We start from the raw sequence: 12,603 nt of genomic DNA, 5'->3' as shown, positions 1-12,603 counted from the left end.
ATTCTCCGCGGCAGCGGCGCCATTAACGTCCCGCTGACTTTTCTCCCTTCGGAGACTTCGGCGGGGGCGGGATTCACGGCGGCCAACGGCCATTCTCCGACCCGGCGGGGGGGGGTCGGAGAATGACGCCCCTGAAAACTGCTGGCAGGACTCTAGAATAGAAAGTCTGTTTGAAATATACTTAAGCATCTTAAATCAGTCATTAGCAATCTCTTGGCAAACTACTTTATTTGAATAGTCTGTCTGTAACAATGGTTATCTGTGCAACACTGTTGTTGCCGTTATCAGACTCTCACAAACTGGGAGAAAGGTTGTGCTATTCAAGCCTGCCAAATGTTAACTTTACTAAAGAAAATGCTGTGCAAGTTAAACAGCATTTCATATTCAAGGCATGGAATACTAGAATGGCCACCAACTGTGCTGTAACCAATTTGTCGATTTGCAGCTGTGCCAGCTCTCCAAGGGCAACTCAGTCAGTTCCATTTGCCTGCCCTCTGCTCCCCATAGCCCTGCAAATTCTCTCTTCAGGTGCTTCTCCAATTCTCTCCTGAAAGGCATGATTTTATTTGTCTCTATACACACACTCAGGCAGTGCATTCGAGATCCTCACTATTCGCTCCACAAAAGAGCTCTTTCAAGTCACAGTTGTTTCTTTTGCCCATCACGTTAAATCATTGCCATGTACTTCTCAACCCTTCTGCCAACTGGAACAATCTACTCAATCACTTGACCCCTTATGACTTTGAACACATCAGAAGTTGTTACAGATTGATAATGCAGTTCAGTTGAAAAAAAGATTGAAAGATCCATTGCTTCCAGCTACTTGCTCAATGACATGAGTATGAAGCAGTGGTTCCAAGCCACTTACTTGAATAAGCCTCATGCCCAAAAGTGGTCTTGGATTAATGTTATATCACAGAAATTCATTAAGTGGAGAAATACACATCTTAATGTATTACTGTTCGATTAATGAATAGAGGTTCTCTCTACTATATGTGGTGTATATCTCCAGCATTCTACACATTAGTGACAAAATCTGTTCCTACTTTTCAGAAAAGGTGGACTAACAGAAATTATAGATCCATTAACTACTAATTATGAGCTGAATTTAAGTGACCTAAATAGTACAAAAATCTAGGTTAGTTTCCAATTATCCTCAGACGAGCAGCTGTTCCCACCACTGAGACATTATAGAAAGGATTTGTAAAATTAACTGGATTTACTTGTACTGTAATAACCTGATCAGAGCTTGACTGGGGTAAGGTTGCAAAATTTCTAAGACAACAAATTAGCCAAAGATTTACCTCAATTCACGTTTACTGCTCTTAATTCTGAAAGGCTGCAGACCTAGGTCTAAATTGGTAGCATACTGGTTAGCACTATGGCTTCACAGCACCAGGGCCCCAGGTTCAATACCCGGCTTGGGTCACTGTCTGTGCGGAATCTGCACGTTTTCCCTGAGTCGGTGTGGGTTTCCTCCAGGTGCTCCGGTTTCCTCCCACAAGTCCCGAAAGATATGCTATTAGATAATGTGGGCATTCTGAATTCTCCCTTTGTGTACCCGAACAGGCACCGGAATGTGGCGACTAGGTACTTTCCACAGTAACTTCATTGCAGTGTTAATGTGAGCCTACTTGTGACAATAAAGGTTACTATTAAATTTGAGGGCTCGCAAATCATGTCCACATGTTTTGGGCATGTCTGAAGCTTAGGGGATTCTGGCAGGGATTTGCTGATGTCATATCCATGGTGCTAAAATCGAGGGTGGCACCGAGTCCAGAGGTGGCGATCTTTGGAGTATTGGAAGACCCGGAGTCGAGGGGGCCTGAGAGGCTGACGTTTTGGCCTTTGCCTCCTTGGTAGCCCAGAGACGGATTTTATTAGCATGGAGGGACTCGAAGCCCCTGAAATCTGGGGTATGGGTTAGCGACATGGCCGGGTTTCTTAGGCTTGAGAAAATTAAGTTCGCCCCAAGAGGATCAATGTTAGGGTTCATCCAGAGATGGCAGCTGTTTATTGACTTCTTAGGGGAAAGATTAAATGTTAGCAGATACAATAAAGGGGATGGGGTAGGGGAAGTTAGTTTAGTTTAGGCGGGATCAGTGAGAGCAGATGGAGAGACTTGGGAATTGTGTGTATAAGCTATGTTGGCGGGGTATGGTTGTTGGTTTGGGGGGGGGGGGGGGGGGGGGGAGAAATGTTACACACTAAGTTATGTTTACATTTGTATTTTTATCTTTTGTTGTTATAAAACCATGACTACCTAAATAAAATGTTAGTTAAAAAAAATTATGAAGTTTCCTTTAGTGCTAAATAAGATGATTGCTTAGATCAAGGTATCTAGGACAGAACTTTAATGATCAAGTTTTTCACTCATGAAAGTTACAAGTAACGCTTATGCTGTGCAATTCCAAATGGATAGCATTTTATAGTGCATATCACAGAACAGTCACACAACTGCATTCTGATACACTAACATTTCTGCTTAACATGGAACAGAAAAATAACAGGCTGCAATAATTTTAAAGACATTTAATAAAGGTTACCAATGCTGAAGACCGACATTAAATACTCCACAGGGTTAGTACTTCAAATAACCTTAAAAATTAGATAGGCCCTTGTTCGATAAATTTGCCACTAAAGATACAATATTATCCAATTTGAATAATGCTCCAAATTTTTCCACCTTGTGTCAAATCAGATAAAATCAAAAAGGAGCCCTAAAAACATCTAGGGTACATGAATTTACTTATTAAATAGCAAGCATTAGAAATAACCACAGCTGATAAGTATCTAAAATTATTTGAATTTTTTGTTGAGTGGATTCTCCACAGTTATGCAATACTGTTATACATTTATGTGCAAACATCAAACTACTACTCCATGATACATCACAAAAAACAAGGTCGATCACACTTTCAAATGTTTACATTACAAAATTGATAACCTCAATACAGTAGCTGCACGAGTTCTAATCCTGCTATGCTGGTAAATTCCACTCCTTAGAAGTACATGAGGCAATTTACCATAAAGATCCTTTTTCTGACATCAGTATGTTACTTAATTTCCTTTAAGCAGCCTGAATACATCAAGAATAAAAACTACGTTGCAAATTTGTAAGAACAAATGTTGATAAATCTATTGAATAAACAGTGCAAACAGAAGCCAAATTTGGAAAGCCTTTTAGTGAAGCAACAGTAGTTGCACTGTAGTACAGACTGCAAAAGCAAAGCTAATAAGGCTTTTGATTGTCACATTACTTATAGGTTACGTGTACTGCACGTGGAAAGCTTCTAGTCAGCTGGGTAAAAATAGCATCCCTCTTAAATTCCATATGGCTCACAGATCAAGGTATCAAGCACAAACTTATTTGCAAAGTGCTTGATTCTGTGACAGTTTTCTGTTGAGCGTTTTTGGATGCCTGTTGGAAGTTAAAAAAAAAGTTTAAGTACTGAGCATTTGAAAAACAGTGCAATGCAAATTTAATATTTCAGCACAGATTACTGGATTTGTAGCTTGGTTAGTAATTTTATAACAGTACCTTTCAGTGTATTTCTGTGCTGCAATCTGTAGGTCTTTTTCCCTGAACAGAGACGGTAGATGAAATAACCCAGTTGGTCAACATTGTCAATACGCTCAGTCACCATCAGATCTTCATGAACAAGGTAGGTCTGAGGCAAGTAGTCACCTGTCTGTGGAAAAAAAGTAATTATCAAAATGTTACATGAAATCTCAGCAAAAGTCCACGATATATGTGTATATAATTTATATAAATACTGAATTACGTATCGAAGGGATGTTCCCATGTAGAGTAAATAGTTTGTTTATGTACAACTTGCCGTTTAAAGCAGAGGATTGTTTAAAAGATCAGGTTTCAAAATATCAGGGTTCAAGATTCAACTCAAATATTCAAATATCTGGATTACGTGAGCCACATCCAAACTGGCATAGGGCAAATAAGATGAGAAAACAATTCATGGCTCAAAGAGCTGATGCAGGACAAGTGGGTTCTGGTTCTTGGGGCATTAGCATCGTTATCAGGTAAAATTGGGGGCTGTACCATTTGGAATGTCTACTGCTGAACCATGCTCAGACCACTGTTCTAGCGAGCTGAATTACCAGGGAAGTACAGAGGGTTTCAAACTAAACAGAGGAGGCAAGGAATCAAATTTGGGAAGATGCGGTGAACCAAAGTGTCGAGGCAAGGTAAGAGAGTGGTTAGCACTGTTGCCTCAGTGCCAGGGACCCAGGTTCGATTCCAACCTCAGGTGACTGTGTGGAGTTTGCACATTCTCAATGTGTGCATGGGTTTCCTCCGGGTGCTCCAGTTTCCTCCCACACTCAAGATGTGCAGGTTAGGTGGATTGGCCACTGAAATTGCCCCCAAGTGCCCAAGGGTTACGGGATTAGGGCTAGGCATTGGGCCTAGGTAGGGCGCTCTTTCGGAGGGTCAGTGCAGACTTGATCGGCCGAATGGCCTCCTTCTGCACTGTAGGGATTCTATGCAGGTGAAACAAACTGACAGGAAGGGACAGTGAATAAATTTATGGGTAAATCAGTAGATATGGCTACATGTTATAAAAGGGCTCTGTATCTGAAATGCACGTAGCATTCAAAACAAAACCAATGAGCTGCATAAATAGAAATAAATAAGTACAGAAACATGGCTATAGAATGACAGATTGTGACCTGAATATTGAAAGGTAGTGGCATGCAGGAAGGACAGTTAGCTAGGAAAAGGGGAAGAACGTTATTAGCTCATGAGAGGGATGACCCAAGTACAGGAAACCAGGACGTGGTAGTGGTTTGAGTTTGAGTTGAGCTGAGAAATGATGAAGGCAAGAAGTCACTTGTGGGAAGGTGATTGTTCCCCCTAATTGTATCTACATGATATAAAGGAAGAGTTAATGGGAGCTGATCAAAAAAGGCAATAATCACAGAGTTAAAGTAATAACCACGGAGAAGGTACAGAGCAAATTGTTGGGCTGACAAATCCCAGGATCCTGATGAACTTCATCTTTGACTCTTAAAAGAAGTGGAATTGATGCATTGGTATTAATTTTCCAAAATGTCCTAACTGGCGGCAGGGTAGCACAGTGGATAGCATTGCTGCTTCACAGCTCCAGGGTCCCAGGTTCAATTCTCGGCTTTGGTCACTGTCTGTGTGGAGTCTGCACATTTTACTCGTGTCTGTGTGGGAAAGTTTCCTCCAGGTGCTCGAACAGGAAAGACGTGCTGTTAGGTGAATTGGACATTTGAATTCTCCCTCCCGCCGGAATGTGACGACTAGGGGCTTTTCACAGTAACTTCATTGCAGTGTTAATGTAAGCCTACTTGTGACAAAAGATTATTATTATTATTAATTCAGGGGGAGATACCATTAGATTCGAAAATAACAAATGCAACTCCTGTATTCAAAAAGGGAGGAAGTCAAACTTAAGACAACAGGCCTGTTAGTCTATTTCTGTCAGTCATTCGGAAAATGTTGGAAGTTATTATTATTTGTGAAAGGAAAATGTGTTTACTGGAGTTCTCTGAAGGAGTTGCATGTGCTTTGGATAAAGGGGAACCGGTGGATGTACTTTACTTAGATTTCCAGAATGCATTTGATAAGATGCCACATCAACAGTTATTGCGTAAAAGGTAACATGGACAGATGATTAGAAACAGTAGGCACAAAGGGTAATTTTCTGGTTGACAGGATGTAACAAGTGGTGTCACAGGGTTCAGTGCTGGAGCCTCAACATTTCACAATTCCCATAAATGACTTGAATGAAAGGGCTGATGGTATGGTTGCTATATTTGCTGATATCACAAAGATACGTAGGAGGCAAGTTGCGAAGAGGACACAAGTAGGCTGCAAAGGGTCATTGATTTAAGTGAATTGCAATGGTCTGGCAAATGGAATATAAAGTGGGAAAATATGAAATTTCATTTTGGCAAGAATAAAAAAAGCATGTTCTCTATGTGGTGAGAGAATACAGAGCTCAGAGGTCCAAGGGATTCTGTCCTTATGCATTAATCACAATAGTCTAGTATGCAGGTACAGCAAGTAATTAGGAAAGCTAATAATGAGGAGATTGCAAAAGTAGGTTATGCTTCAGTTACAAAGGACACTGGTAAGACCACATCTGAAGAACTGTGTATAGTATTGGTCTCCTTATTTAAAGGAGGATGAAAATGCATTAGAAGCAATTCAAGGGTTTACTAGACTGATAACAGGAATGAACAGGCTGTCTTATGGATAAATAATTGGACAGGATAAGCTTGTATCCACTGGAGTTGTGAGCAGGAAGCGACTTGAATGAAACCTTGAAATGAAAATTGCTTGTCACAAGTAGGCTTCAAATTAAGTTACTATGAAAAGCCCCGAGTCCCCACATTCCGGCGCCTGTTCAGGGAGGCTGGTACGGGAAGATCCTAAGTGGCCTTGACAGGATGGATGTGGAAAGGGGATTTTCCTCTTGTGGCAGAATGTAAAACTGGGGGGTCACTGTTTAAAAAAAGGGGTCCTTCATTTAATGCAGAGGTGAGGAGAAATCTTCTGAAGATTGAGAGCCTTTGGAGCTCTCATCCTTAGAAAGTAATGGAAACAATCTTTGAATATTTTTAAGGTAGAGGTACTTATACTTGATAGGGAAGGGGATGGGTGGGAAGTTAAAATGAGATCAGCCATGATCTTATGGAATAGTGGAGCATGCTCGAGGGTCCGTGTGGCCTACTCTTGCTCTTAATTCACATGTCCAACTTATTTATTGGAGTGCCAATCAGGAATAGCGATGTATAAAAGTGAAAGTAGCTGGAGCATGGAAATTAACTACAAATTCACAGTTTTCCCCACATAAAACTTCTGATAAAAACAGCAAATGGAAGACTGGATAATGCCTAGTAGAAGTTTGATATTTTTATCAATAGTGGAAGGAAGATGAGAAAATATCATTTATCCAGAGCTGTCAGTACATCAGACAGGAACTGGCAGTCCCAAGAGTTGGTCAGATGCCCATTCTAAGATATATTGTGGACCCTAAAGGAGAGAAAAACGAAAACAAACTATTTTTGAACCTATGATGTAATAAAATGCCTCAAGAAGGCATTAAGACAGATGACCAAAAGACTGGTCAAAGAATTATGTTTTAAAGAGCATCTTACAGGGAAGAGAGGGATTGCAATACAGAAGTTTAGGGAAAGAATTCCACAAAGGAACTCAACAGCTTAACACGACTGCTAATGGTGGAATAATTAAAATCAGAGATGCTCAATGAGGCCAGAAGTAGAGAAGCACAGATATCCAAGTGCTAAAGGACCTGGGGGTTTGCAGGAGATACGAAAAGGCAAGGTCATGGAGGGATTTGAAAACAAGGACAAGAACTTTAAAATCAATGTATTGCTTAACTCTTAAATGTAGGTAATCATGGAACGAGGTGATGGATGAACAGAAATTGGTGCACATTAGAAAACAGTTTTGGATGATCTTCAGTTCATAAAGATTGTGGGGGAGTTAGCCACTGATACATTGGAATAGACAAGTCATTAGGTCACAAAGGGTGAAAGGATGATGTTTTTGATGGGAGTTTCAGTACATCGGTTTCCGTATAACCAGTTTAAAAGCTGACCCTAGTTTTTCATGGTATCAAAGAATTCAGAACCCAAGGATAATCATTGCATTCACATCAAAAATCTCAACTCATTATTAAAAAGTTACACTTGCCATATTTCTTCCAGTTCCTTTCAACTAAAACAGAAAGAATGCTATTCAACTTTGATTTTGGGGGGGGTTAGAAATGAGATCGGAGAAGAGAACATGATGCAGGGGCCAACAACAAGAGCAAAGATTAAATACATTAATACCCAGTCCAGTCCTTGCATCCTCAGCCATCATACTCAGCTTTCCTGGGGAGTCACGGGCCTTGCCAATCAGGCCCTTGAGATTGCCAATTCAGTGCAATCCCCCTGCACCAAGGGCTTGGCCAAGGACTGGAGGCCTTCAATGTGACATTGAAGAGCACCGCCCGACCCCAAGTGTTGTGCACATTGTGTACAGGGTTGGGGGGGGGGGGGGGGTACGGAGAGAAGAGGATCTTTGAAAGCAAGCCTCAAAATAATTACCCGAGTAACGGTTCACCCATTAGCCGTTTGCCAGACAAATAGTAAATATTGCACCAAACATTATGAATAATCTGATCTAGCCCCAGGCAGTTGCACAAGCTCCTTGCAGTCAAAGATAGGGAAATCATCAAGTTCAATACCCTGATCCAGCCCTTTTCCCCCTCCCTCCCCGCATGTCCTTTGATCCCTTTAGCCCCAAGAGCTATATCTATTCCTTCTTGAAATTACACGTTTTGGCCTCAACTACTTTTTGTGGTAGTGAATGCCATAGCTTCATCAGTCTCTGGGTGAAGAAATTTCACCTCAAGTCATGTGAAGGTATCTGTGAAGGTACTCCTTATCCGCAAACTAGTTCTGATTCGCCCATCGGGAACATTCTTTCTGAATTTACCCGGTCTAATCCTGTTAGAATTTTAATCCCCCCCTCACTCTTCGAAACTCCAATGAATATAATTCTAACCAACAGCCTCTCCTCGCTTGACAGTACCTCCATCCCAGGAATCAGCCTGGTAAACTTTTGCTGCACTCCCTCCACAGCAAGAACATCCTTCCTCAGATAAGGACACCAAAACTGTACACAATACTCCAGTGTGGCCTCACCAATGCCCTATTCCTGTACTCAAAACCTCTGGCTATGAAGGCGAATGTGTGCTTACTGTCAGTGAGTGATATAAGAGGACACCAAGGTCTCGCTGACTATCCACCTTTTTCAATTTACACCCATTCAAATCATAATTTGCCTTCCTGTTTTTGCTGCCGAAGCGGATAACTTCGCCTTTGTCCACATTATACTGCATCTGCTATGCATTTGCCAACTCACTCAGCATTTCCAAATCCCACTGAAGCATCTCTGCGTCCTCCTTAAAACTCACCCACCCAGCCAACTTTGTATCCAAATCATTAATATACAAGGTGAACAGTTGGGGTCCTAGCATAAATCCCTGCGGTATCATTGCCTGAAAATGGAAAAAAAAAAAAACAAACAAAAAAAAAAAAAAAAAAACTTTTATTCCACATTTTACTTCCCGTCTGTTAACCAGCTTTCTTTCCATCTCAAAACACTACCCGTAATCCCATGCGTTTTAACTTTATATAGTAATCTGCTATGTGAGACCTTGTCAAAAGCTTTTCTGAAAGTCAAAATCAACCACATCCACAGGTTCTCGTTGGTCAACTCGTGTCACAAGTAGGTTTACGTTAACACTGCAATGAAGTTACTGTGAAAATTCCCTAGTCGCCACACTACAGCACCTGTTCGGGTACAGAGGGAGAATTCAGAATGTCCAAATTACCTAATAGCACGTCTTTCGGGACTTGTGGGAGGAAACCTGAGCACCCAGAGGAAACTCATGCAGACACGGGGAGAACGTGCAGACTCCGCACAGTGACCCAAGCCAGGAATCGAACCCAGGACCCTGGCGCTGAGAAGCAACAGTGCTAACCACATCAAAGAATTAGAGTCGTTTTATCAAGCATGATTTCCCTTTTGTAAATCCATGCTGACTTTGTCTCATTATACCACTGTGTTCCAAATGCCATGCTAGGAAATCCTTGATAATGGACTCCAGCAACTTCCCTACTACCGACCTTGGGCTCACTGGTCTATCGTTCCCAGTTTTCTCTTTACCTCTCATTTTGAATAGCGGGGTTATATTAGCTACCCTCCAATCTGTAGAAACCATTCCAGAAATTTTGGAACAAGATCGCAAATGGATCCACTATTTCTAGGGCTACTTACACAAGTATGCTGGGATGACGATTATCAGGCCCTGGAGATTTATCCACCTTCAATCCCATAACTTCCCCAAAACCATTTCTCTACTAATACTGATTACCTTTAGCTCCTCACTAAACCTTGTGTTACTCAGAACTTCTGGTATGACTTCCTTTGTGAAGACAGAAGCAAAGTACAAATTTAGTTCCTCAGCCATTTCTTGTTCCCAGTTATGAATTCACCCGTTTCTGACTGCCTATATTTGTTTTCATCAATTTCTTTCTCTTTACATACCTATAGAAACTTTTAGTCAGTTTTATGGTTCCTCGCTAGCTTACTTTCATATTGTATTTTCCCCTGCTGAAGCAATCCCTTGGTCCGCATTTGCTGAATTTCAAACTGTTCCCAATCCGCAGGTCTATTGCTTTGTCTGGCTAATCGTATGCCTCTTTGAATCTTATACTATCTCTAATTGCTTTTGTAAGCCATGGGTTGGCCACTGTTCCCTTTCGACTCTTATGCCAAATTGGAACAAACAAGTTTTGGAGTTCATCTATTCGTTCCTTGAATGCCTATCCAATGTCCCTCCTTTCAGTAATGTGTCCCAGTCTATCACAGCCAACTCGTGTCTCATGCTGTCTGAATGACCTTTATTGAGATTCAGAACCCTGATCTCTGATTCAACTGTATCACTACCCACCTTGATTAAAAATTCTATCATATTATGGCCACTCATCTCCAAGGGTCTTCTCAACTGAATTGCCAACTAATACTTTCTCATTGCACAACACCTAATCCAAAATGGTCTGTTCCTTTGTTGGTTCCTCAACGTTTTGGTCTAGAAAACCATCCTGTATACACACCAGAAATTCCTCCTCTATTGTACTGACTAATTTGATTCACCCAATCTATATGCAGATTAAACTCACCCATACATCGCAGATGCTCCTTTATCACACGCATCTCTGATTTCCTGTCTAATGCTTTGTTCAACATTACCACTGCAGTTTGATGGTCTGTACACCACCCCTATGAATATTTTTGCCCTTTGGTTTCTTAACACGGCTCATACAAATTTTAATGGGGACTAAGGACAAAAGAGGAAGTGAGAATGTGGTTGAGCTAATCAGTAACAAAGTTATGGTGAATGGATGGGCAAAAGGCTGGGCAGTTGGGAGCTTAACGCCTGTAATTGAATGCATCAGTCTGCAATTGAAACATAGAAACTAGGGGAGGAGTAGGCCATTCGGACTTTCAAACCTGCTCCACCATTGTCATGTGAGAGCACCTTTAAAGAAATGGGTGTTTAAGAAATGAACCTTTAAGAAATGGGTGTGTATATAAGTATCTGTAGTGAGAGTACCTTTAAGAAATGGATGTTTAAGAAATATACCTTTACGAAATGGGTGTTTATCAGTGATGTCAGAATGTGGGGAGAGCTGGTCTGCCGGTCAGCTTTTTACTTTCGTTTTAGGCTGTTTGCTGCAGGGTGTTTTAGTTTTGTTTTCAGTGTTGGAGCTGAAGCCAGACAGAGGTGTACTGTTGATCTCTCTGCCATGAAAAGACTATCTCTTGATCATTTGGTGAATTTAGAATTATAAATGTTTTCAGTAGTGAACGTAAACCTGATGTGCTTCTGTTAAAAGGTGTTTCTTCTGTCTTTTGGATGTTGTTTGGGAAGTTATTAAGGATTGCTTAGTGTTGTATTCTTTGGGGGTTATATTTGAATTGATGGTTGCTAAGATGTTCACTGTATGTTTTAAAAAGGTTAACTGGAGTTCATAGAATAAACATTGTTTTGCTTTAAACGATACTTTTCCATTTCTGCTGTACCACACCTGTAGAGTGGGCTGTGCTCCCCATACCACAATCTATTAAAAGTTGTGGGTCAGGTGAACTCCATGATACACTTTGGGGTTCTCTAAACCCTGGCCCATAACACCACTCGATACGATCATGCCTGATCTTCCATCACAATGCCATATTCCTGCATTCTCCCCATACCCTTTGTCATTAAAATCAAAATGTTCCTTGAACATTCGGTGACTTGGCCTCCACAGCCTTCTGTGGTAGAGAATTTGAAGATCACTTTTCACCCATCTCAGTCCTAAATGGTCTACCCAATATCCCGAGACAATGCCCCCCTGATTCTAAATTCCCCAACTGGGGAAAACATCCTCCATGCATCTAGTCTGCCCAGCCCGGTTAGAATTTTATATGTTTCAAACAGATCTCCTCTAATCCTTGCAAACCCCAGTGAATACAGGCCCAATCGAACCAATCTCTTATAGGGCAGTCCCACCAACCATGGTATCAGCCAAGTGAACATTCACTGCACTTCCTCCAAGGCAAATATATCCTTTCGTAGCGAGGGAGACCAAAACTGCATGCAATACTGTCGGCGTGGTCTCACTCATCAAGGCCCTGTATAACTGCAGTAAGACATCTCTATTTCTGAACTCAAAAGATTGAAGCAATGTTCATTTGATTGCTCTGATGGAATAATCTTTTTCTTTAACCACAAGAACCATATTTTTCAAAACTGTTTTTTTTGTGGTATTGCCCCAATTACCCACATAATGGAAGATTCACAGAATGGAGGGTGAAAAAAATGCAGCAATGCCAAGTACCTTGATTCAATGGCCAAGTTCTCTTGAAGGCTGAAAATATTTCCCAATATTTTAGTAAGTTGCTAAGATATGTAGACCAGGAATGCCAGACGTAACCCCTCCTGGTTCACACAGGTTGACTAATCTCAGCTGCAAAAGCATTCCCTCTCTTAA

General features: G+C 41.2%; 1 protein-coding gene across 1 annotated transcript in view; it reads right to left on the bottom strand.

Moving 5' to 3' along the window:
* Window positions 1-3,028: 3,028 nt before the first annotated feature.
* Window positions 3,029-12,603, bottom strand: part of LOC140420954 (integral membrane protein 2A-like) — a 31,992-nt gene continuing 22,417 nt past the window's right edge. The window contains exons 5-6 of the mRNA XM_072505147.1: window positions 3,542-3,692; window positions 3,029-3,421 (exon numbers count right to left, since the gene is read on the bottom strand). Of these exons, the coding sequence (XP_072361248.1) occupies window positions 3,324-3,421; window positions 3,542-3,692 (249 nt within the window). The 3' untranslated portion in view covers window positions 3,029-3,323. The remainder of the gene's footprint in view (window positions 3,422-3,541; window positions 3,693-12,603) is intronic.

The sequence above is a fragment of the Scyliorhinus torazame genome, chromosome 5 (genome assembly GCF_047496885.1).
Source record: "Scyliorhinus torazame isolate Kashiwa2021f chromosome 5, sScyTor2.1, whole genome shotgun sequence".
Taxonomy (NCBI): Eukaryota; Metazoa; Chordata; class Chondrichthyes; order Carcharhiniformes; family Scyliorhinidae; genus Scyliorhinus; species Scyliorhinus torazame.
Note: the sequence above shows the minus strand (reverse complement) of the source record. Positions and strands in the feature narration are given on the sequence as shown.